Below are 24744 nucleotides of genomic sequence, written 5' to 3'. Positions count from 1 at the left end.
CCAGAGAATTTTCCTGACCCAGGAATTGAACCAGGGTCTCCTGCCTTGCAGGCAGATTCTTTACCAGCTGAGCTACCAGGAAAGAGGGTGGATATTGCTGCATGTGAATTACACTTTTTTTTCAAGGGAAAAGAATTATATTTTTAAAATAGCACCCCATCGGACTTCCCTGGGGGCTGAGGGGTAAAGAATCCACCTGCCCGTGCAGGAGACACAGGTTCTATCCCCGATCCAGGAAGATCCATGAAGACCCCACAGGTGATGGAGCAACTAAGCCCATGCACCATAGCTACTGCGTACACCCTAGAGAGTAGCTCCAGCTCTCCACACCTAGAGAAAAGCCTGCACAGCAGCAAAGACCCAGCACGGCCATAAATAAGTAAATAAAATTTAAAAACATAGCACCCCATCAACCTCATAGACTCGGCACATTTTTAAAGGATTTTATCAGGCATTGTCCAATGTACAGCATGTTGCGTTCGCCAAGTGTCCCTGTGACTACTGGAACCTGTGACTACTAGAACCTCAGCTCAGCCTGTGGAATGGCTGCAGGGAAAAGCAGGCTCCTCTCACTCACTTGCTGCTCAAGGTCATGATTGCAGCCCACCTGTCCTGCAATAAGGAAACAGTGGCCACGACGATGTTGACCCAGAGCCCATAGAAGGGTCAGTGCAGAGGGAGGTCAGTGCCCAATCCTACCTGTATTCTCATTGACTCCCCAAATATGGGTGCCACAAACATGAGGAGCAGAGCTGTGAGTAGAGAGAACACACACTGACTACCCCCAACAGAGGCCTGGCTTCCCCAATCTGTCCCCCGAGTCACTTCTTCCAGGTCTGAGATATACATGCACTTTTCCTTGCTGTTTGCTCACCCAGTCATGTCCGACTCTTTGCAACCCCATGGACTGCAGCATGCCAGGCCTCCCTGTCCCTCACCATCTCCCGAAGTTTGCCCAAGTTCATGTCTGTTGCTTCGGTGATGCCATCCAGCCATCTCATTTTCTGATGCCCTCTTCTCCTCTGCCCTCAATCTTTGCCAGAATCAGGGACTCTCCCGTGAGTCAGCTGTTCACATCAGATGACCAAAATACTGGAGTTTCAGCTTCAGCATCAGTCCTCCCAACGAGTAGGAAGGCTTTTCCTAAGGCTGTGAAAATGTTTGTTTCTTCTACCCCCTCAGATGATAGAATATGAGGAATGGGGTAATGGCAGCTCCAGGATGCCCCTGCTGCTGCTGCTAAGTCACTTCAGTCGTGTCCGACTCTGTGTGATCCCGCAGCCCACCAGGTTCCGCCATCCCTGGGATTCTCCAGGCAAGAACATTGGAGTGGGTTGCCATTTGCTTCTCCAATGCATGAAAGTGAAAAGTGAAAGTGAAGTCGCTCAGTCGTGTCCGACTCTTAGCGACCCCATGGACTGCAGCCTACCAGGCTCCTCTGTCCATGGGAGTCTCCAGGCAAGAATACTGGAGTGGGGTGCTATTGCCTTCTCCGAGGATGCCCCTAGCCAGGCAGTAAGCCTCTCTACCACCTGGGTGTTTGTAGCCATGCCTGGAATGTCAGTCAAGGCAGCACTGAGAGAGACTTCTCCTCCCATGGGCCTTCCTACAGGAAACTGCAGAAGGCAATCCAGAAGGGCAAAAAGTTGGGGCAGGGGACAACACAGAACAGAGAAGGTGATGGACACCAGGAGAAGGCTGTAGATAGCTAAGGCAGAGAGGTGGACACCTGGCAGAAGGTGCTCAGGAGAGGGAGGGAGAGAACGTATGAGACCCAAGTCACTCACTACCACCTGGACCACCTCTACACACTACACTATTCCATCTCCTCTGTCTTTGTTGCCTGGGCCCCATTCCTTCTCCCATGAAGTCCTCATTCTCTCACATCTGCTTCTTTGCTGTACCACTGTGCTTTCTGCCTCTTGGTCTTCTCCAACAGACATGCAAAATGCAGACCTCTCCAGGACTGTGCATACACATACACACACTCAGGTCACCCCAAAATGGAAAGGGACCCCTGAGGTAACAGGAACAGGACAGTCCCCTCCCCTCCTGTCTTTTCAGTCTCTTTGGAACATGTGGTTATATTTTCATTCTTTCACGTCCCCCAATTTATTTATTTGGCTGTGCCAGGTCTCAGTTATGGCATTTGGAGGAGGAAATAGTAACCCACTCCAGTATTCTTGTTTTAAAAATCCCATGGACAGAGAAGCCTAGTAGACTGAAGTCCAAAGGGCCACAAAGAGTCGGACAGGACTGAGTGACTGAGCACACAGCACGCTGGGATCTCTAGTTGTAGCATGTAAGATCTAGTTCCCTGAACAGAGATCAAACCCAAAGCCCCTTGCATTGGGAGCTCCGAGTCTTAGCCATAATGCAATTCCCCAAAAAACTCTTAACTGATTTCCGTCTTTCCATTGTCCCAATATCAGAATCTCTGGCTTGGAGCCTGGAGGTTTCCTTAAATGGCAGGATTCGGGAAGGGACTGAGGATTTGGGAGGGAACGTATATGTGGGATACATGTGCAGCTTTTCGTGCCTCTGGATGTGTCTGTGTGTCTCTGAGTATCAGAGGACGAGGGGAGTTTCTGTGGAGTGACACCCCACCCCAGCCCCCAGGAAACTTGTTAGCATGTAGGTCAGTTCCCTCCCCATGACCACTGCCTTCTCTTCCTGGACTTCAGCCCTTTGTTGCCACCCCTAGAGTGTTATTTGCTCAGATCTTCCCAGATGCTTCCTTCTTGTTATTTGGGTCTCAGTTTAACATCATCTCCTCCAGGCTCTTCCCCAAAGCCACACACATACACACACACATGCATACACACACACATGCACACACACACACACACACACTACTCTGTATCATAGCCTTTTTTGCATTTTCTTCAAAGTAATCACTTCTATCTGATCTGATCTTAGTTATTAAATTGTTTACTTAGCAACTTCCCCAGAAGGTAAGCTCCTTAAGGGCAAGGTCCTTGTCTTTTTCATCTCTGTATCCTCAGATCCTAGAAGAGTGCCTAGCTCATAGAAGGCACTCAATGAACAGATGTAGAAATGAATTAAACACAGAGATGTGTGGCTGCTCAGTAAAGGACATTTATTGCTGACTGATTGCCTTTTGTGTTCTTCACTTGCCCAAGTCCCAGCTATATCTGGCTCTACCTGTCCTTTTCCCAACCTGCAGCTCCCTGCTCCAGCACCTGAAACTCTCCCACCACCATACTGTCCAAGATCCCTCAGAAGCTATGAGCATCAGCACATTCAGGCCTTGCACCTGCTCTCCAAGCCCCAGTTCCCAGCAGAGCTGACCCCTGCTCTCAAAAAATACCTTTTCAACCAGCTCTGCTCCCCCTAATAGAGTCACATTTAGAAACCACTCCTGCTTTAAAAACTTGGTCCCCCAGAAAGCCTCAACACAGCTCCACCAATATTTCTTGACAGTGATGACTCAGTGGGTAAAGAATCCATCTGCAATGCAGGAGACATAGGAGACACAGGTTTGATCCCTGGGTTGGGAAGATCCCCTGGAGAAGAAAATGACAACCCACTCCAGTATTCTTGCCTGGAAAATCCCATGGACAGAGGAGCCTGGCAGGCTACAGTGAGTTGCAAAAAGTTGGACACGACTAAGTGACTAAGCATGGCATGGCATCTCATATGCCAGGCACTGTGCTGGGTCAATCTCCAAAGTCATGGACAAGCCAAATGCCAGTACCTTTCTCCCTCTGGATCCCTCAGAGTTCTTGCACTCTCTTGTGAAGGGCATGGCAGTTTATGTCCCAGGCAAGTTGCCATGCGTGAGCTGAAGGGAAGGAGTGATGCCATTTGCCCGCAATTGTCTGCTCTGCTCTGTCTGTCCCTCACTTCCTCCTCTGGCATCGTGCCAGTTTCTCATCTGTAAGCAGATGCTCTGGGTGGGGTTAGGCAGCAACACTGGCTCTCTGTTCTCTCCCACTGCTTGGGCCAGTCTTTCTGTGAAAGGATCATGATGAAGGCAAGAAAGCCCTAGAGGCTCAGTTGGCTCAAGAGCCACAGCTGAAGCTCACCCAAACCTGGGGCCCAGAGTCAGTCTGAAGCCTGAGGCTGAGGCTGGATGGCTGGTTATGGTTCAGGCTGGATGATCTGCAAGTAGGGATTATGGGGGCCAAACTTTGGGCAAGGAGAAGGGCCTACAAACTTCAGGAGGCCTCAGACCCCAGCTACTGGCCATCTTCAGTCCTTCAGACTCCTCTGCAAGGCTGCTTGGTCTCTCTGGCCTCCAAGAGACCCAGAACCCAGGACTCTCTCATCCCCAGCTCTGGCCTCTGGCTACCAAGCCATACCCAGCACATTTGCCTCTGGAGCTCAGACCTAGTGTCTTTTTGAGGAGACTAATGGGAAAAATGAGGGGTGAGGGAAGAAATAGAGCACTCAGTTATCTGGCAAGGAGGCAAAACCATACACACCATGTTCCAAAAAATCACCCTCCTTAATACATATACAGACATATGCACACACACAGATTCTCTGAGACATACTCTGGATTCTTCTAGAAGAAAGGAAGTGGCTTAAGAGGATACAGGAGGCACCTCAGGAATGGAATCTAATACTTCCCAGACTCGAAAGACAAGACAGTGATTGCTATAGCACCAAGCAGGGTTCCTATTGGTCTCTTGGGCCCAGATCACCATCTGGACATATCCCTGCTATTGGCTATTTGATCCTAGGACTTTATCTCAAATGCAGCCCTCTTTTAACTGCCTTGACCTAGAATCCTCTTCTTTGGCTGTGAGCATAGCAGGGATACTCACTGGCCAGAGGCTCACCACCTACCGTCCGCTCTGCACTAAGCCTCTGCCTCCACTGGCAACCCACTCAAGCCATCTTCATTCTCCCTCCTGCGTGGGCTCAGACGGCCCTGTTTTCATTGGCTGCCCAGTCTTGAAGCTCAGTCCCTATTGGTTGCCACTGAGGTAGCGTTTCCACTGACAGCGAATCCAGTGCATGGATGGGCTTTGTTCTCTCTGTGTCAGGCTGCCAGCTGTCCTGACTTGCGCTGCTCCCCTCCACACACCATCATGCATTAGGGTGGGGGGGCATCGGGGGGGCCTGAAGACGGCCCAACAGCCTCCAGGAGTCTCTGGTGCTGACGAAGGTGCTTCCTCCTTTCATGTTCCCCTGTGACTTCACACACCAACTGGGCAGGGAAGGCTCCAGGAAGCCCTTTCAGCCAGCCTAAAAAAGAAGACACAAGGGCCTAAGTGGGTCCAGGGCAGAGGGCAGGTCGGGGGGCAGGGGGACGGGAAGGGAGGCCCAGTGGGGTCTAATGCCTGAGGGCCGTGGCAGGCGTGGGAATTAGTGGAAAAGCCTTGGAGCATTGGAGGCCATTACAGGTGGATGTGACAGCAGCATCAGAGAGAGGTGGGGTCCCTCCCATAAAGCCCTGCGTTGACTGCTCATCTCACTCAGAGTGACAGCCAGAGTTTTTACAGGAACCTATGAGGACCCTCGTGACCTGATTCCAGTTACCCCTATGACCTCATCTGCTTCTCTCTCCTTTCCTCACTCCCTCTTGTCACACTGGCTTTCTTACCGCTCGTCAAACACACTGGCCTGACTCCTGCATCCCTTTGGGACACTCCTACACCAGACACCATGTGCCTAAATTCTTTCACCAAGCCACTGTCCACAGGGTGCCTGTGAGATCCGCCTCACCCTCTCTACTTACTGTTTGTTTATTTATTTGGCTACAGAGGGGTTTAGTTGCACCATGAGAACTCTTAGTTCCAGCATATGGGATCTATTTCCCTGACTAGGGATTGAACCCAGGCCCCCTGCATTGGGAGTGCAGCATCTTAACGACCAATCTACCAGGGAAGTCCCTTGACCTCCCTGTTTAAACGTGTAACCCTACCCAACCTGGAGACTCTTAACCTCCTTGACTCTGCTTCACCTTTGATTTTCCACAGCACTTTTCCCCTTATTTATCTTGTTTGTTCTTTATAGTTTTACCTCTACTTGAATGTATAGTATAGCAGGGCAAGGATATCTGCGTGTCTGGTACACAGTGCTGAGAACAGTGAGTGGTATCTCATAAATGCTGAATAAATATTTATTGAATGAATGAATAAAAGAATCTCTCACCTTCAGGGTTCTTGTGAAGGTGCTTGGGGGGAGCCCTGGACTCCACATTTCGTCCCTCTGTCTTGGTGGGTGTGGAAGGCTCCGAACAGAGTTCCTGGGAACAGTCTGGTTGGGGTGGGTGACATCACAGTGGGATCCAGGCTCTTTTTAGCTTCTCCCCCATATTCCTTGAAGACTCCCTTCTCCTTCCCTCCTCCCCTCTTGGGGACACTCACCACAGTCCTCATAGACGGTGTCTGCAGAGCAGGGAAGGGGGCCTGGGGTAGGGAAGGCGCCCAGCCAGCGCTGCATGTCTGATCTGGTGAGAACATAGGGAAGGGGTCACCTTTGGCCCAGGAGATCCTCCTGGGGGTTAGCCAGGGGCTTCGGAGGAGAGACTTTGTGGGGAGGGTGGTGGACTCTGAGAGGTCAGGTAAGGGTCAGGAGTGGGTCCCCCAGGGTGTTTTCTTTTTCGGTGGCACCTGCTGGATCTTAGTTCCCTGACCAGAGATTGAACCTGTGCCCCCTGCAGTGGAAGCATGGAGTTTCAACCACTGGACCACCAGGGAAACACACACACACACACACACACACTCACACACACACACCCTGCCCAGAGTGTTTTCTGAAGGAGACACAACTCACAGGGATGAAGCTTGGAGTAGCCGGTGTGTGGGGCGGCCCTGGTGGTTGCTGAGAAGAGAGAGGCGGAACGTAGGGGGGCCAGATGGGTCTGGGACCTGCTGGGCCTGGACCAGGGAGCGATGGGCATAATCCAGAACCTGTAGCCGCTGTCCACTGCCCAGGGAAGAGGAGGTTCAGAGGGAGAGCAGAGGTCTAGCTGGACTCCTCCTCCCCACCCCTGCCTGGGCTCCCTCCCTCCCTGGGACCCACCTCTTGGGCTGAGTGATGAGCAGCAGGTCACTGAAGAGCAGCAGGCAGAGGGGGGTGAAGCGGGGGCGCGAGGCAAAGAGCACGCCTCCCCTCCTGCACCCCAACTCTGTCAGTTCCCCCTGCAACTCCAGGCGCCTGGACCAGGAGACCAGGGGCAGGGCCTGTGAAGAAGCAGGGAGGAGATTCTGACCTCACAGCACCATGGGGAAAGGGAATCCCGGAGCCTGGGCGGGGGGCTAACCTTGACTTTGTGGAAGCGCAGCCTCTGCGTGAGCCGGATCAGCTCCTCTGTCTGTTTCATGCGTCCGACCTCGGCACTGCACCGCTCAATGATCTGGGTAAGGGAAGCTGAATCACCCACCCTTCCCACCGCCTACACCCATCTCACCCCCTCCACCCATCCCTCCCTCCCACCTCCTCACCTCCCCTAGCCCCAGCATCCCCCTCCCACCTTACTGACAGCACCTAGGGCCTTCTGGGCATTCTCCTGGCGGCTGGACCCCTCCTCTGTCTGACGCAGGATATTCTGGGGACAAAGTTCAGTTCAGTTCAGTTGCTCAGTTCAGTTGTGTCCGACTCTTTGCGACCCCATGAACCACAGCACGCCGGGCCTCCCTGTCCATCACCAACTCCTGGAGTCCACCCAAACCCATGTCCATTGAGTCGGTGATGCCATCCAACCATCTCATCCTCTGTCGGTAACAAAGAGGAAGGGTAATTGGACCCCTGCTCTGCAGCCCTGGGATTCAGAGGGGTTGCAACTCAGAGGACCCCACTTGGCTTGGCATTTTGGGGTTCACAGGGCTGGGGCACTAGCCTCGCCATTCATTGTCTGCATAACCCTGAGCAACTCACATTACCTCTCCTCTCTTAGTTTCCCCATCTGTAAAATGGGGATAATTTCTACTGACCAAATCAATAGCATTGTGAGAATTCAATAAGGAAATCTATATAAAGTACTTAGCATAGTCTTTGGGACATAGTAAATGCTGAAAAGAAGGTTGCTATTATTTTAATAATTATTAACCACAACTATTATTATATTAGAGGGCTTCCTGATAGCTCAGTTGGTAAAGAACTGCCTGAAATATGGGAAACCTGGGTTCAATCCCTGGGTTGGGAAGATCCCCTGAAGAAGGGAAAGGCTTCCCACTCCAGTATTCGGGCCTGTGTCCCAGAGTTGGACATGACTAAGCGACAAAAAAATAATTAGTAGAAGCAACATAGCATGGAATTAAGAGTACCTGGATTTGAAGTTTGTATCCATCAATTATTGAATATTATCTGTATGACCTGTGGCAAGTTATTTAACCTCTTTGAGCCTCAGTTTCCTTATCTATAAAGTGGGATCGACAACAGTTCCTAGCCTCACACAGTCATTAGTAAGGTTAAACAGGTGTGTAGCACTTAGAACATCTAGAAAAGACACTCAAGAGTTGCTTAGCTATTATGATTAGAGCCATCCTCCTGATCATAATTATGCTGTTGTTGTCTACACTGGGGATATATAAGGTGGTGCGTGTGAGCTCAGTCACGTCCAACTCTTTGCAACCCATGGACTGTGGCCCACCAGGCTCCTCTGTCCATGGGATTATCCCAGCAAGAATACTGGAGTAGGTTGCCATTTCCTCCTCCAGGGGATCTTCCTGACCCAGGGATTAAACCCATGTCTCCTGCATTGGCAAGGGGATTGCTTACCACTGAGCCAGCAGGGCAGCTCCTATATAAAGCTGAATAAGACATTAAGACACTGGAAACATAACTGAGGGCTCTTCACCCTGAGATCCCCACATTGGTTCAGGGAGAATTTTCTTCTCTACAGTAGAAGAGTGTTTCTCACCACTTTTTTCAGTATCACCCCTCTAAGGAGCCTATTTAGACATTGCCCCACCCCCCACCATGAAATTTTAATACCATTGATACACTGTATATCTATTTAGGTACTCTGGCCTTTCGGAGTACCACAACCAGTGGAATATTTAACATGTTTTTACCCCTCAAAGGAAGAGTTTCTGCCTCCTTGGAGATGATATCATCTCCACTGGGAAGGCACACAGTCAAAGATATGGCCTGAGAAGACCTCAAAAACCACTCACCACATTCACCCTGAGACCTGGAGAGAGAAAAGGGGGCATGCCCAGAGTGGCTCAGCCAGTTAGCAGCAGAGCTAAGACCAGAACTCAGGTCTCTAGCCAGAGGCTCTTCTCCTGCACCAGACCACTTCCTGAAACGTTTGGGTAACTCCAGATAGGGCTTGGGGGTAGGGAGTGTCCTAGATGGAGGGCCCCCGATTTTGAGTCCTAACTTAGGGGTTTGCTGTGTTCCTGGTGGGGAGGGAAATGGTGATGGCGGGGCAGGAGGCCCCATCAGGGCTGGTGGGGCCAAAAAGGGCCCAGGCCAGGACGCGGTACCTGCAGCAGCATGCGGAGCCGCGTGATGCGCTGAAAGGGCAGGAGCAGGAAGGAGGGCAGCGGGAGGCGCTGGCACTTGGGAAGGCTCTGCAGCCGCCGCAGCTCCGCGGAGAAGCGAACGTTCGTGTCCCTACGGAAGCAGGAGCAGGCTGGCGTCTGGTTGGAAACCCTAATCACCCGCGACCTGCCCCGGCCTGGACCCTGCCCCTGTACCCCGGCTTCCTCCCGCACGGGTGACCCTTCCACTACTACACTCACATCAGGCGGCTGTAGGTCTCCTCCTGATACTGCTGGTTCCGCACATAGTCCACGTACACGGAGAAAGGTCCCACGGCATGCGCGTGCACCACGTCGCACAGGTCACGGATGTGGGGGGAAGCGCGCACCCGGGACAGTAACTTCCCCAGAAAACTGCGGGAGTGGGGAACACGCACTGGAGGCGGGGCAGAGAGCCTGGGGTGCCCACCGCCCCACACCCCGACTTCTGGAGGGAAGGCCCCCGAGACAGAGCTGAGAAGCCGTGCTTTCCCCCTACCCCAGGCTTGCCCAGCAGAAAGGTGGGGACCCCACTGACCGCTCACTGACTCCCTGGACTCGCTGCACGTTGGAGAAGAGGGTGTGGTGATCCCGGGGGGTGAGTGTGTCCCGGAGCGCCTGGCTCAGCACGAAGGTGTCGGTCAGCAGCCGCAGGGAGCGCAGGTACGAAGCCTCCGATGTCACCACCTCGAACAGGCTCTAAGGAGGATGCGCAGGGTGCGAATGGAAAGCCCAGCTCCCAGCCCAGGCCTGGGGCCCAGGCTCCTCCCCTCCGCGCCCCGCACCGAGCCCAGGGACGCCCACCTCCTGCATCCGCCGCTCCTGGGCACTCAGGGTGTCCAGGAGGCCGCTGGCTCGCACAGCCGGAAGCTCCTGCCACAGCGTGTTTCGAGGGCCCGGGGGACGGGCGAAGGTGGGAGCTTCCCCAGCGTTTGCTGAAGCCGGACCCCCATCCTCACCGACCCCCCACAGCTCCTCTGACAGCACGGCTGCGCGGTAGGTCTGGTAAAGCGGTTCTGGAGAGCAGACAGGCACATCAGGGAAGTCCCGTGCCCCACCTAGCCGGTCCGCGCTGCTAGCTGGGTCTCAGCAGGCACCCCGGGGTCCAGCAGCCCTCACCATCCTGCAGGGGCAGCTCCCAGTTCTGCTCCTTCAGCTCCTCCAGCTCCTCTTCCTCCCTGTGGAAAGAGAAAGGGATGGAGTTCCTCAAAACACAGCTATTCACATGATACTGTGCAGGGGTACACAACCGACGTCCAGGTCGTATGTAGGGACCCTAGCCAAACCCCAGCTTGTTTTATGTGCCTGTGGTATGTGAGGCCCTAAGCGGGCCCCGTCCATTCCTGTTATCTCAACCTCTGGACACTGTACACTTGTAGCCTCCATCTCCAGGGCTTTCATGGAAGGACCACTGTCTGGAATGTCCTGTATGTGCCTCAGTGCAACTTAGCTCAGCTGTTACACCTCCCCCCACTCTGTTCTGGTCATCAGCACCACCGCACACCCATTCACCCAAAGTGAAAACCCAGGAGACTAAACTCCAGTAAATGCTGAATAAATTGATGGTCTCAGATTAACTCTGATGATGGTGGTGAAAGAACTGATGGGCCCAGGTAACACAGGAGAAATGTTCCTGGTTGCCACATGGATTTGTGGACAATAATTTCAATAGAGGCTCAAAGTGGGGCAACTAAAATGACTTAGTATGGGCCTGACTCTTCACCAGTATCAGACCCCAGCCACTTATTAAGTATTTGGTATGTTTACCCCAATTTCACAGGTGAGGAGGCTGAGACCCAGAAAGGTTAAGTGAATGTTTGAGGTCACATAGCTGATAAGGGACAGAGCTGGGGTTAGAAACTGGGGCTGCTTGTCCCTAGAGGCCCAGCTCTTCTTCACTCGATGCTTGGGGTGGGATTTAGGTGGACCCAAAGTTTAGTCTGGGCTTCCCAGGTGGCACTAGTGGTAAAGAACTGCATGCCAGTGCAGGAGACTTAAAGAGACTCGGGTTCCATCCCTGAGTTGGGAAGATCCCCTGGAGGAGAGCGTGGCAACCCACTCCAGTATTCTTGCCTGGAGACTCCCATGGACAGAGGAGCCTGGCAGGCTTCTGGGTCGCAATAGTCAGACCCGACTGAAGTGACTTAGCGCACACACACACACACACACACAAAGTTTAGTCTGTTTTCAGGAAGGAGTATCTAGGTGTTCAGTACCTGCCCTCCGTGGTGGCTGGAGAATCATTCTGAGGAGCACCATCAGGACTGTCCCCTAAGAGAGAACCCAGAGTGAAGAATCACCAGCCCAGGACTCCTGACCCCAGCCCAGCAAAGACTGTTACTATAGAAACTACAACTGTCAGCTCCGGAGCAGCAGCTGGTGGAGGAACAAGAAGCCCAGGGCTTGTCGGGGGTTGTAGTGAGTTGGTGTTTAGAACGCTACATCTCCACCCAGTCTCTTCCCAGCCCTGAGGCCCATCCCTCGGGCCCTGTACCTCTTTGGATTCCATCTTCAGAGGGCGGATCGAGATCAGGCTGTGGGGGCTCCCCAGAGATGGTGATGTCCTGTCTGATCCGAGTTGGTTTAGGGGGTTTGAGGGGTGGCAGGAGTTTGCGCTCAGCAGTGGAGCGGTAGGATGTGAGGACGACTGGGGGGTGGCTGAGGCTTGAAGGGCTGGGGCGGGAGCGGGAGGCCCGCAGTGGGGAGGCCCGGCAAGGGACCCTGGGGCCATCCTCATAGCCCCCCACTGGCACCCATCGGAGCTCCAGGCCAGGCCGGCCCACGTGGCAGACACAGGGGCAGCAGGGAGGGCAGGCCAGCCCAGCACCTGTGGGAGACAGGGGCCTCCTTAGGACAGCCCCCCTCCCCAGGCCTCCTCCCTCCCCTTAACCTGTGCAGCAGCAGGAACTAGAGGTCAGTGCTAGGCATCTCTCACCTTCAGGCTCTCTTCAAAGCTCCAGAAGTATTAAAACCAGATTTTCAAAGTATGGAATCCATTTTTTAAAAAGTAGCCTCTTAAAGTACCCAATCTAAGGAACTTGCCTGGCAGTTTAGTGTTAGGACTCTGCACTTCCAATGCTGGAGGCATGGGTTCGATCCCTGGTTACACCCCCAGGGTGTAACTCCACCCCTCCAAAAAAAATCGTAAAGCCCTGAGAATGAAAAAGAGGAGCTGGATTGAGCCCAGCCCAGCTTACCTGGAGTGCCGTTCTCCTGGGACCCGCTCCCAGTGAGGTTGCCCTGGGGAGTCTCTCTCTCCCCATTCACATCCACTCCCCCTGGGGGACTTGGCTCCAGGGTGTCCGCAGCCTGGACTCTGCCTTCAGTCCCCCATTCGAACTTGCCAGCCAGTCTGCGCACAGTGCCTGGGGCCGAGGCAGAGCCATCCTGGTCGGGGACCTGGGTCGTGGGGAGCAGGGGCAGAGCCATGCGGGGTGACCCAGAGGGTTTGGGTGGGGGTACTGGAGACCGGGGAGTAGTCTCTGGGGAGATGGAGCGCCGGGACACTGGGCTGGGGGTGTCGGAAGAGTCTGGAAAAGAGTCTGGAAAAGTCTGGGAGTCGAGGCTGGCTTTAGAAGCTGATGGGGGCAGAAGGGCGGGGGGCTTGAGAGATGGGGCTGGGGGCTCCCAGAACATGGGGGTGCACATGGGGCTTGGTGCCTCATTGGCGGTGAGGGGAGATTCTTGTGGAGAGGAGCCGTTGTGGTGGGGCCCTGGGGACTGGGTAGCCCTGGCGCGAGAAGGGGGGCGGGGGCGGATGATCCGAGGGGGCTTCTGGGTGGGGGGTGTTGCTTCCGGAAGAGACTGGGCTGACATCTTCCTCTGAGCTCTTCCAAGGAGTGGGGTACACTGCTGGAGTCATCCCCTGAGGAAGAGGGGGCAGAAAGAGAGACCCTTAGTGCCCTTTGCACCCCCCACGCTCCTGCGTGAGTAGACCAAGACCTTTGAGCAGAATGTCTGCAGGCAAATGAGCTGAGATTTTAGGCTCAGGAGTAGAGGTGGGGGCACTTCCTCTCTTCCCTCCCCATTTCCACTGTCTTTTCTCATAACCTCTCAATCCTCCTTATTCCATTTCCTGAGAACTCTGAAACCCCACCCCCACACCCCCCAGCCTCCATCTCACTCCATCTTTTGACCTCTGCTGTCACAATCAGGCCAGAGGAGACAGAGGCCAGAGTGTGGGCACCTGGATAGAGACCCAAGTTGGGAGAGGACTGGATCAGCAAGGGAAATAGGGCATGCAGCTAAGTGTCTATCTCAGGAACTGTGTTCCGTGTCTGTGTGTTGTGAACTTTTGTGTGTGTGGTTTAAGCATGGACATGGCATGTGTGCGCTGCTGCTGCTGCTATTAATATATGAACTGGGTGTTGGATGCTGTGTTTCAGGAGCGTATCTGTTGGGACTTCCCTGACCATCCGGTGTCTAACACTCCACACTCCCCGTACAGGGGGCCCCTGTTCGATACCTGATCAGGAAATTAGATCCTGCATGCCTCAGCTAAGAGTTTGTGTGCCGCAACTTAAGAGCTCAATCTGGCCCAAATAAATATTTGGAAAAAAAAAAAAGTGTGTCTATCGTATGTGGTACAAAGTGGGAGAGTGGGGTACACAGTGTGTGGGGTGAGATGGGGGTGTTGGGCGTGTGTTCTGTGCTTTCTCTGTGGGGCATATGTGCTGTGTGTGCCTGGGCCACATCACAGCTTCCCTGCTCCAGTGGGCCCTCCGCCCCCCATTTCCCAGTTCCTCTCTCCGGACTCTCCCTTTCCGGATTATTTTTAGTCTCCTTTTCCTGCCATGAAGATTCCTGGAGCCTCTGACCCCAGGAGACCAGGAGGCCCCGGGCATGGTCTCTCCTGCCCCATCCTCATCCCTGTCTGCCTCCTTGCTCCCCACCTGGTCCCAGAGAGAGGCCCCAGTGGGTAGAAGCCTGGATCCTGCCAGGATGCCCAGAGTGTGGTGAGGAAGGAGATCAGATCAGACTGAAGGTGAGGACCACTTGGGCAAGATGCTGGGGCATGGGCTCGCTTCCTCCTGTAAGCCTGAGAAGGCTGAAGGGTCACAGCGGGAAGACCTGCACCCCCACATTCCCTGTGGAGTCAGCAGGAGAGTCAGGTCCCTCTAAGCCCCAGATTGGTTTCTGAGAAATGATGCGGGGTGGGGGCTGGGGGCTGTAGACCGTGAGTCTCGCGGCTCAATGGCCTCTGTGTTCTGGCAGGAAGCTCCTTAGGTGACCCAGGCAGTAGCCTCGCCAGCTGGCCAGCTCCTCCCCAGCCTTGCCCCCTCCGGGATCCCTGCCCCCCTCAGGTATCAGCCCTTACTTCCTTCCCCCACCCCCCACTCAGGCCTCTCTCAGGGACCCAGGTACTCGGCCCAAGCACTCACCCTCAAGTCCTCTCCACTCTCGGTCACCTCCCGGGGCTGAGTGAGTAGGAGCAGGAAACAGGAATCGGATCCTCCTCCCAACCGGACACCCCCCCCCACAACCACAGCACACTCCACATGCGCACACTGGGGCTCTGGAAGATGTGAGGGACCCCGAATGCCAGGTTTCCAAGGATAACAGAGTCTGTGGAAAGGATGAACCTCAGGCATGGAGAGTGGACTGTTGTGTATGCGCATGTTCTGTCCTGGGTCCACATTGCTGCATGGACAGGGGGTTCGTGGGGGCCCAGGCTGGACAGGGCTGGGGTCAGGATGGGGTGACCACGGCCCAGGCTGGGCTGGAGGTAGAGCATGGGCTCCAGACACCCCTGGGTCGCTGTGGTGTGGTGTGGTATGTCTCCTGACAGCGTGTCTGACCGTCTCTCCCACACCTTACGAGACAGCCCATCCCTTCAGTATCCAGCCTGTCTCCTTGGTGTGAGCCAGCCCATCATTTCACACCACGGAACCCCATCCCTACCCCAGTCGCCCCCTCCCTAACTCTGCAGTAGCGCTCCCTGAATTTACCTTTATCTCTTTGGAAGCAGTTTCTATTTTCAGCCTGTCCTGCCTGCCCCTTGGAGCAAGGAATGTGAGGCCGGGTCTCTGAGTGTGTCTGTTCCTGTGTTTCTGGGGCGGGAACTGTGGGCCCAGATTCAGATCTCTGCAAAGGAAGCCAGTTCTCAGCCCCACCCAGCCATTGTGTTGGGAGAGTGTGTGTGTGTAAAGGAGGAAGAAGGTGGCACATGCAGATGTGGGACTTAGTGGGGAGGTCTTGGTATTCCCCAGGTGGGTATGCCCTTGGCTGGGCCCCCTGCCTGCTCCCCATTCTCAGTCTCTGTCTCTCAAGGTCCCAGCCCCATGACTCTCCAGGTCCCACTGGGAGGTTTTGCTGTTGATTGGCTGGGAGTCAGTACCCCTGGGAGGGTGGGCGGGGGTGGAGGAGATCCCCTCTCACCTGTAATTTGCTTTGTGATTGAAGAGTTCCCAGGCCTCCGTGTCTGTCATAAGAACAGCTGACGGGGTGGAATGAGCCACATCCCACCCTGGGAAGATGGGAAGATGGGAGTGGGAGGAAGAGGCAGGGAGGGCAGTGAGGAACTCTGGCGGTCTTTGCCCACACCCAGGTGCCTGCTTTTGCCACACACACACATACACAAACGCAGGACCAGGGATCCAACTTTCCAACACATACACACATACCCAGAACCAGATTTCCAACCTCCCAACACACACACACACACACACACACACCAAGACCAGACATCCAACCTCCCAGCCCTCACCTCTAGATGCTTGCCGGGTTCCAGGAAAAGGAAACCTCTACAAGAGTGCCTCAGAGACCCTATCGAGACAGCTAAATGCACATGTGCAGCCAAACAAATCCTGCTTTTTGTTTTCACTAAAATAGGAATGTCTTTATTAGGTTTGCAACTTCAACATTTAAAGATAACTGAATGGCAGGGGAGGTGTGGATTCCTTGGTAGTCCACTGGTTAGCACTCTGTGCTTTCAGTGCTGGGGCCTGGGTTCAATCCCTGGTTGGGGAACTAAGAGACTGCAAGCTGTATGGCACGGCCAAAAAATAATAACAACTGAGAATTCCCTGGCAGTCCAGTGCCTAACAGTGGTCCAGTGGCTAGGACTCTGTGCTTTCACTGTCGAGAATGCAGTTTCAATCCCTGGTTGGGGAATTAAGTTCCCATAAGCCACATGTGGGCAGGAATCCCTTAGAAGAAATGGAGTAGCCATAATGGTCAACAAAAGAGTCCGAAATGCAGTACTTGGATGCAGTCTCAAAAATGACAAAATGATCTCTGTTCATTTCCAAGGCGAACCATTCAATATCACTGTAATCCAAGCCTATGCCCCAGCCAGTAACGCTGAAGAAGCTGAAGTTGAACGGTTCTATGAAGACCTACAAGACCTTTTAGAACTAACACCCCCAAAAGATGTCCTTTTCATTATAGGGGACTGGAATGCAAAAGTAGGAAGTCAAGAAACACCTGCAGTAACAGGCAACTTTGGCCTTGGAGTACGGAATGAAGCAGGGCAAAGGCTAATAGAGTGTTGCCAAGAGAACGCACTGCTCATAGCAAACACCCTCTTCTAACAACACAAGAGAAGACTCTACACGTGGATATCACCAGATGGTCAACACCAAAATCAGATTGATTATATTCTTTGCAGCCAAAGATGGAGAAGCTCTATACAGTCAGCAAAAACAAGACCAGGAACTGACTATGGCTCAGATCATGAACTCTTTATTGCCAAATTCAGACTTAAATTGAAGAAAGTAGGGAAAACCACTAGACCATTCAGGTATGACCTAAGTCAAATCCCTTCTGATTATACAGTGGAAGTGAGAAATAGATTTAAGGGCCTAGATCTGATAGAGTGCCTGATGAACTATGGATGGAGGTTCATGACATTGTACAGGAGACAGGGATCAAGACCATCCCCATGGAAAAGAAATGCAAGAAAGCAAAATGGCTGTCTGAGGAGGCCTTACAAATAGCTGTGAAAAGAAGAGAAGCGAAAAGCAAAGGAGAAAAGGAAAGACATAAGCGTCTGAATGCGGAGTTCCAAAGAATAGCAAGGAGAGATAAGAAAGCCTTGCTCAGCGATCAATGCAAAGAAATAGAGGAAAACAACAGAATGGGAAAGACTAGAGATCTCTTCAAGAAAGTTAGAGACACCAAGGGAACATTTCATGCAAATATGGGCTCAATAAAGGACAGAAATGGTATGGACCTAACAGAAGCAGAAGATATTAAGAAGAGGTGGCAAGAATACACAGAAGAACTGTACAAAAAAGATCTTCACGACCCAGATAATCACAATGGTGTGATCACTGACCTAGAGCCAGACATCCTGGAATGTGAAGTCAAGTGGGCCTTAGAAAGCATCACTATGAAAAAAAAAGAAAGCATCACTACGAACAAAGCTAGTAGAGGTGATGGAATTCCAGTTGAGCTATTTCACATCCTGAAAGATGATGCTGTGAAAGTGCTGCACTCAATATGGCAGCAAATTTGGAGAACTCAGCAGTGGCCACAGGACTGGAAAAGGTCAGTTTTCATTCCAATCCCAAAGAAAGGCAATGCCAAAGAATGCTCAAACTACTGCACAATTGCACTCATCTCACACGCTAGTCAAGTAATGCTCAAAATTCTCCAAGCCAGGCTTCAGCAATACGTGAACCGTGAACTTCCAGATGTTCAAGCTGGTTTTAGGAAAGGCAGAGGAACCAGAGATCAAATTGCCAACATCCTCTGGATCATGGAAAAAGCAAGAGAGTTCCAGAAAAACATCTATTTATGCTTTATTGATTATGCCAAAGCCTTTGACTATATGGATCACAATAAACTGTGGAAGATTCTTCAAGAGATGGGAATACCAGACCACCTGACCTGCCTCTTGTGAAACCTATATCAGGTCAGGAAGCAACAGTTAGAACTGGACATGGAACGACAAACTGGTTCCAAATAGGAAAAGGAGTACATCAAGGCTGTATATTGTCACCCTGCTTATTTAACTTATATGCAGAGTATATCATGAGAAACGCTGGGCTGGAAGAAGCACAAACTGGAATCAAGATTGTTGGCAGAAATATCAATAACCTCAGATATGTAGATGAAACCACCCTTATGGCAGAAAGTGAAGAGGAACTAAAAAGCCTCTTGATGAAAGTGAAAGAGGGGAGTGAAAAAGTTGGCTTAAAGCTCAACATTCAAAAAACGAAGATCATGGCATCTGGTCCCATCATTTCATGGGAAATAGATGGGGAAACAGTGGAAACAGTGTCAGACTTTATTTTTGGGGGCTCCAAAATCAGAGCAGATGGTGATTGCAGCCTTGAAATTAAAAGACGCTTACTCCTTGGAAGGAAAGTTATGACCAACCTAGATAGCATATTGAAAAGCACAGACATTACTTTGCCAACAAAGGTCCATCTAGTCAAGGCTATGGTTTTTCCAGTGGTCATGTATGGATGTGAGAGTTGGACTATAAAGAAAGCTGAGCGCCAAAGAACTGATGCTTTTGAACTGTGGTGTTGGAGAAGACTCTTGAGAGTCCCTTGGACTGCAAGGAGATCCAACCACTCCATCCTAAAGGAGATCAGTCCTGGGTGTTCATTGGAAGGACTGATGCTGAAGCTGAAACTGCCAATACTTTGGCTACCTCATGCAAAGAGTTGACTCATTGGAAAAGACTCTGATGCTGGGAGGGATTGGGGGCAGGAGGAGAAGGGGACGACAGAGGATGAGATGGCTGGATGGCATCACCGACATTACCCAGGACATGAGTCTGGGTAAGCTCCAGGAGTTGGTGATGGACAGGGAGGCCTGGTGTGCTGCAATTCCTGGGGTCACAAAGAGTCGGACACAACTGAGTGACTGAACTGAATTGAACTGAAGCCACACAGAGAGGCCAAAAAGAAAAATAGAAAACCCAAAGCACTGATTGTTAGCTACAAACGTGTTGGCACTTGGTATTACCTGAATTGCCCCAGGTCTGTGTGAGGATGTAAGCAGAAAAAGAGGAATTATGTGGGCTGGCCTACCTGTGGACTTTTACCTGGTCTTCCTGGCTTTCCTGAGCTTATTTCCTTGTCCTCTCTCTATCCTTTTCAGAGACCCACCTGGAGGCTTTTCACCTGCCCACCTGTTGGGGAGAGACTTCCCGTACTCCTGAAGGCAAGCCAGCGTGTTTTGGGAAACTCAAGTTCCCTGGAGCTACAATGAGGATGTAGCACTCGTGACAAACAGATTCCATTGGGTCCCCTGCTCAAAGCAGCCAGAAGGATGAAAAGTATGACTTATGCCCCAAAAGTCAAAGTGTTAGTCACTTAGTCATGTCTGACTCTTTCCAGGCTCCTCTGTCCACGGAATTCTGTAGACAAGAATCCTGGAGTGGGTAGCCATTTCTTTCTCTAGGGGATCTTCCTGACCCAGGAATCAAACCTGGGTTTCCTGCATTGCAGGCAGATTCTTTACCTTCTGAGCCACCAGGGAAGCCCTCATCTCATTCCAAAAAGAAACTGAGTTCTGAAAAATCATGCTTTGTCATGTGTGCCACATTATTTTTGCACAAACACATTTTATGTATCGTACAAATGTTTTTGCAAAGGCACCGAAGGTTTTATTATGATGATAAATTCTTCCACAACAAGCAAAAGTTTTCTATTTTTCCATCTTCCAAAGGTGCCAGCATAGTTTCAATACTGTTTTCTGCCTTCTTCTAGCATTGCTTCATCACTATTTGCCATGTTACACAGTCTGTGTAACCGTATTTTTTCCTGGAATGTAATGTTGTACCAACTAGATTTTGCCATCCTGGTAACAACAGTAAAGTCTCCTGGGAAAATCTTCATTCCTCCACCCCACTCCATGTGGTTCCAGTGGGACAGCCAACACCAGCAGCCTCCTCCTGGCCACTGGAGTCAGATTCAATCAATTACAGGATTCCATTCCTCTGACCACAGAGACTGGCCCAGGAATGGGCTACTCACTCATGCCGGGACAGCCTTCCGCCCTAGATCTCTGGGAAAGGACAGCTTTCTTTCTTTCAAGGTCACAAAGCAGGAATAAAAAGAGTCAGGAGCCATCTGCATCTTGGCCTCCCTTCTCCTGGCCAATAGTGGAAGAAAATGAAACTCACACAGGAGAGAAGCAGACAGAGGCAAGAGATGGAGAGGGCCTGCCAACATCACTTAAGCCCCTTGCACTGCCCAGCTTCCAGAACCACTGAATTCTCTTTTGTGCTTAAGCTAGTTTGAGCTGGGTTTCTGTCACTTACTGCTGAAAGAATCTTAAATGCTTCAATTTATTCTTGAGTGCAGGGCATTTGGACAGCTTCCAGTTTTTGCCATTACAATGAATGCTGCAGTAAACATCTTTGTGAAAAACAAAAATACTTTCAATTTAAAAATGATTAAGGAATGTCCCCAGGTGGCCTAGTGGTTGGCATTCCAGGCTTTCACTGCTGTGGCCAGGGTTCAATCCCCGATAGGGGAACTGAGGTTGTGCAAGCCGTGCAGCGAGGCCAAAAAATAAATGGAAATTAAAAAAAATAAAAATGAAACTTCAACGTGATTGGTCTTGATTTTGCCCAAAGATTCTTTTCTGGGAGGCTAGAGGAATCCTTAGATCTTTCTCTTTCACCCCTTTATTAAACCTCCACATCAGACGGCCTTGACCCTCCTTCAGTCCTCCTTACGTCACTCACCTGGCTGTTAAGAAAGGGTTCGTGGAGGAGAGGCACTTAGACTATTCCTTAAAAATCAGGTAGAGTTTGGCCAGGCTAAGAGGCAAGGCATATGCATGCTAAATTGCTTCACTTGTGTCTGACTCTTCACAACCCTATGGACTGTAGCCCGCTTAGCTCCTCTGTCCATGGGGATTCTCTAGGCAAGAATACTGGAGTGGGTTGCCATGCCCCCCTGCAGGGGATCTTACAAGGCATGGGTGACCATTTGGGGAGATGGCGGAAGTACAGGCACAGTGAAGAGGGAAGTAGGCCTATCTGGAGAACCATGAAAGGGAATCTTAGCTGATATGGAAAAAGGGGTGTGGGGCAGGAGGAACACACAGAGGCCACCCTGCAGGCAACCAGACAGGGCTGAACAGGCACTGAGGCTTCTGATCAGGTAGGGGAGTGGACAGCAAGAGTTTTAATCAGTTCCCCACCCATTCCCCCCTCTTCTGGCACCAGCACCAAGTTTCCTTTTAGGGACCCACCCTTCCATCATTCTAGGTTCACACGGTACATTCTGGGGAAGTGTATGAACCAGAAGCAGCCAGTCAGCACGTTTCCTCTCCCCTAGCCACCGAGACTTGTTCAGGCATGAGCACGTGACACAAGCAGGGCCGAAGCACACTTTATGTAAAAAAGTCCTTTCTGGGACTTTCCTGGTGGTCCAGTGGTTAAGATTCCTACTTTCAGTGCAGGAGACCCATGTTCAATCCCTGGTTGGAGATGTTCTGCATACCATGCAGTGTGGCTTAAAAAAAAAGTCCCTTCCAGTGGAGAGGAGCTCATGATGAAAGAAGTGTTGAGTTCCACTAGCCTCTGGTAGGGCCAGGACCTTGAACTCCAGTGGAATCCTTCATGGAGTACAAAACACCTGGGGCTTCTTTTCTGTCTAGAAGGCTAGTAGGGGTAGGTAGCCTGCCTGTGATGAGCCATTGGCCTGCTCTGGGAATCCCTACAGGTTCTCTTCTAGGCGAGAATGGAGGATTTTTACCTGCCACCAGGTGGAGTCTGAGCACTTCATGTGTGGGGCCTGGCAGCCGGTATGAATCGGTTGATATGTAGGCCACCCCAGGCAGAGGAGCAGAAGAGGCACAGCCGGGTGTCCTCCAGGCCTCTGTACCATCCACCCTCCTCTCTCTGAGGTTTCACCCCTTCTCTCGTACCTGGAGCCATCTTTGTGCTTCCCCTCCTCCACTCCTCTCACATTTGTCTCAGGACATTCACACTCAGGGGGGAAAAAAAAAGTCTATGATAACACAGCGTGGTACTGGTGAAAAAACACACACACAGACCAGCGGAAATGGGCTAACACAAATAGTGACTGAATTTTTTTTTCAACTTTTTAAAAATTGAGGTGTTTTGAACTGATTCATTGGAAAAGACCCTGATGCTAGGAAAGATTGAAGGCAGGAAGAGAAGGGGACAACAGAGGATGAGTTGGTTGGATGGCATCACCAACTCAATGGACATGAGTCTGAGCAAGCTCCAGAAGTTGGTGATGGACAGGGAAGCCAAGCGTGCAGTAGTCCATGGGGTCGAAAAGAGTCAGACACAACTGTGCAACTGAACTGAACTGAAAAATTGAGGTATAGCTGATTTACCATATTAGTTTTGGGTGTACAACAGTGATTCAAAATTTTTTATAGGTTATATTCCATTTATAGTTATAAAATGTTGACTTTTTCCCTAAGTTAACTGATTTTTAAAATAATTTATTTTTTTATTTTTGGCTGTGCTGAGTCTTCGTTGCTACTTGGACTTTTCTCTAGTTGCAGGGAGCAGGGGCTACTCTCTAGTTGCCACGGGTGAACTTCTCATTGCAGTGGCTTCTTGTGTTGTGCAACTCAGGTGTGCAGACTTGAGTAGTTGCAGCGGCACGTGGGCTCAGCAGTCGTGGTTCCCAGGCTCCAGAGCTCAGGTGCAGCAGTGGTGCTGTGTGGGCTCAGTTGCTCTGCAGCATGTGGGACGTTCCTGGATCTGGAATGGAACTCATGTCTCCGGCATTAGCAGAATTCTTTACCACTGAGCCACCAGAGAAGCCCTCAACTGATTTTTGACAACAGAAGCAAAGACAGTTCAGTGGAGATAGGCTACTGTTTCCAACAAAAGTTGTTGAAACAACTGATAGCCATATGTGAAAATGACACAGACCTTACCTCATTGACACTCAAAAAAGATCATAGACCTGAGTGTAAATCATAGACCTAAACTACAGAATTTCTAAAAGAAAATGTAGGAGATAATCTAGGCCACCTTAGGTTTGGCAGTAAGTTTTTAGTTACAACACCTAAAACATGATCCATGAAAGAAAAAAATTGATGTTAGACTTTATTATAATTAAAACCTTCTGCTCTATAAAAGATACTATTAAGAGAATGAAAAGACAAGTCATAGACTGGGAATAAATAGTCGAAAAACATATCTGATAAATGACTGTTATCCAAAATACACAAATAACTCAAACTCAACAACCAGAAAGCTAACCAATCCAATTAAAAACAGGGAAAAGATCTGAATAGACACCTCACTAAAGAATATAATATATACAAGGGTTTAAATTGCAAACAATAAGATAAATAAGTTTTGGGGATCTAATATACAAAATGTCAACTAAAATTAACAATACCGTATATAACATAGGTTATCAACAAGAACGACTGTAGAGCACAGGGAACTCTGCTCAATACTCTGTAATAACCTACATGGGAAAAAAAGAGTTTGGCAATTTCTTACAAAGCTAAACATAGTCTTACCAATCAATTCAGGAATCGTACTCCTAGGTATAAACTCAACTGATTTGAAAACAAATGTCTATATATAAAAAAAAAATGCACACAAACATTTATAGCAACTTTATTCATCATCACCAAAAACTGGAAGCAATCAAGATGTCCTTCAACACATGAAAGGATAAACAAACTGTGGTACATTCATAAAATGGAATATTATTCAATAGTCAAATGTTATCAAGGCTTAAAAAGATATTGATGAAACTTAAATGCATATTGTTAAGTCAAAGAAGCCAGTCTGAAAAGGCTACATTCCTTTATGATTCCAACTATATAATATTCTGGAAAAGGCAGAACTACAGAGACCATAAACAGACCAGTAGTTGCCAGGGATGGTTGAACAGGTGAAATACAGAGGATTTTCTTTGGCGGGGGTTGAGGGGGGCGGTGATGAGAATATTTTGTAGAATACTATTGATATAATGCATTTGTCAAAAGCCTTAAAGCTTACAGAACAAGTTAATACATGCACTCCCGCTGAGAGTCTAGAAGTAATGGCACTGTAATGGCATCAAGCACAGCCAGTGCTCAGATTTTAGTTTCTAATACTATTCCTCAATAACACAAACTAGGGCTCCTTGGACAAATAGCTGACACTAGGGCCAGGGCAGAAAATACACAAAATGAGCCTGGAGCATCTTACATTGCCAAAAAGTAAAGAAACAAAATTTGTAAAAGAATTTTTTAAAGCCTTTTTTCAATTTGTTACAGTACTGTTTCTGTTTTATGTTTTTGGCTGTCAGGCATCTGGGATCTTAGTTCTCCAACCGGGAATCAATGCAGCACCCTCTGCATTGGAAGGTGAAGTCTTAACCACTGGACGGATAAGGAC

The 24744-nt window shown here is 50.5% G+C and overlaps 1 protein-coding gene across 2 annotated transcripts; it reads right to left on the bottom strand.

Moving 5' to 3' along the window:
* Positions 1-3077: 3077 nt before the first annotated feature.
* ARHGEF15 (Rho guanine nucleotide exchange factor 15) lies at positions 3078-15509 on the bottom strand. 2 transcript variants are annotated; one of them, XM_027518098.1, is made up of 16 exons: positions 15395-15509; positions 12644-13311; positions 11941-12273; positions 11663-11717; positions 10566-10624; positions 10251-10462; positions 9985-10145; positions 9669-9821; positions 9411-9540; positions 7451-7525; positions 7241-7333; positions 7000-7160; positions 6751-6903; positions 6342-6424; positions 6127-6231; positions 3078-5217 (listed from the first exon to the last, which is right to left on the bottom strand). In XM_027518098.1, the coding sequence occupies exons 2-16, from the start codon at positions 13260-13262 to the stop codon at positions 5066-5068; spliced, it is 2544 nt and encodes an 847-aa protein (XP_027373899.1). In that variant the 5' UTR covers positions 13263-13311; positions 15395-15509; the 3' UTR covers positions 3078-5065. The 2 variants fall into 2 exon arrangements, with proteins under 2 accessions (XP_027373899.1, XP_027373898.1); XM_027518097.1 differs by lacking the exon at positions 15395-15509 and adding an exon at positions 14828-14875.
* Positions 15510-24744: the final 9235 nt, after the last annotated feature.

This window comes from Bos indicus x Bos taurus, chromosome 19 (assembly GCF_003369695.1).
Source record: "Bos indicus x Bos taurus breed Angus x Brahman F1 hybrid chromosome 19, Bos_hybrid_MaternalHap_v2.0, whole genome shotgun sequence".
Lineage (NCBI taxonomy): Eukaryota > Metazoa > Chordata > Mammalia > Artiodactyla > Bovidae > Bos > Bos indicus x Bos taurus.
This window is presented reverse-complemented; position numbering and strand designations above follow the sequence as displayed.

Coding starts and splice junctions, on each gene's coding strand:
- ARHGEF15 (XM_027518098.1), bottom strand. CDS start 13,262: ATGTCAGCCCAGTCTCTTCCGGAAGCAACACCCCCCACCCAGAAGCCC. Junction 7,161..7,240: donor TGCGCTTCCACAAAGTCAAG/GTTAGCCCCCCG, acceptor GCTTCTTCACAG/GCCCTGCCCCTGGTCTCCTG. Junction 6,904..6,999: donor CTCATCACTCAGCCCAAGAG/GTGGGTCCCAGG, acceptor TTCCCTGGGCAG/TGGACAGCGGCTACAGGTTC.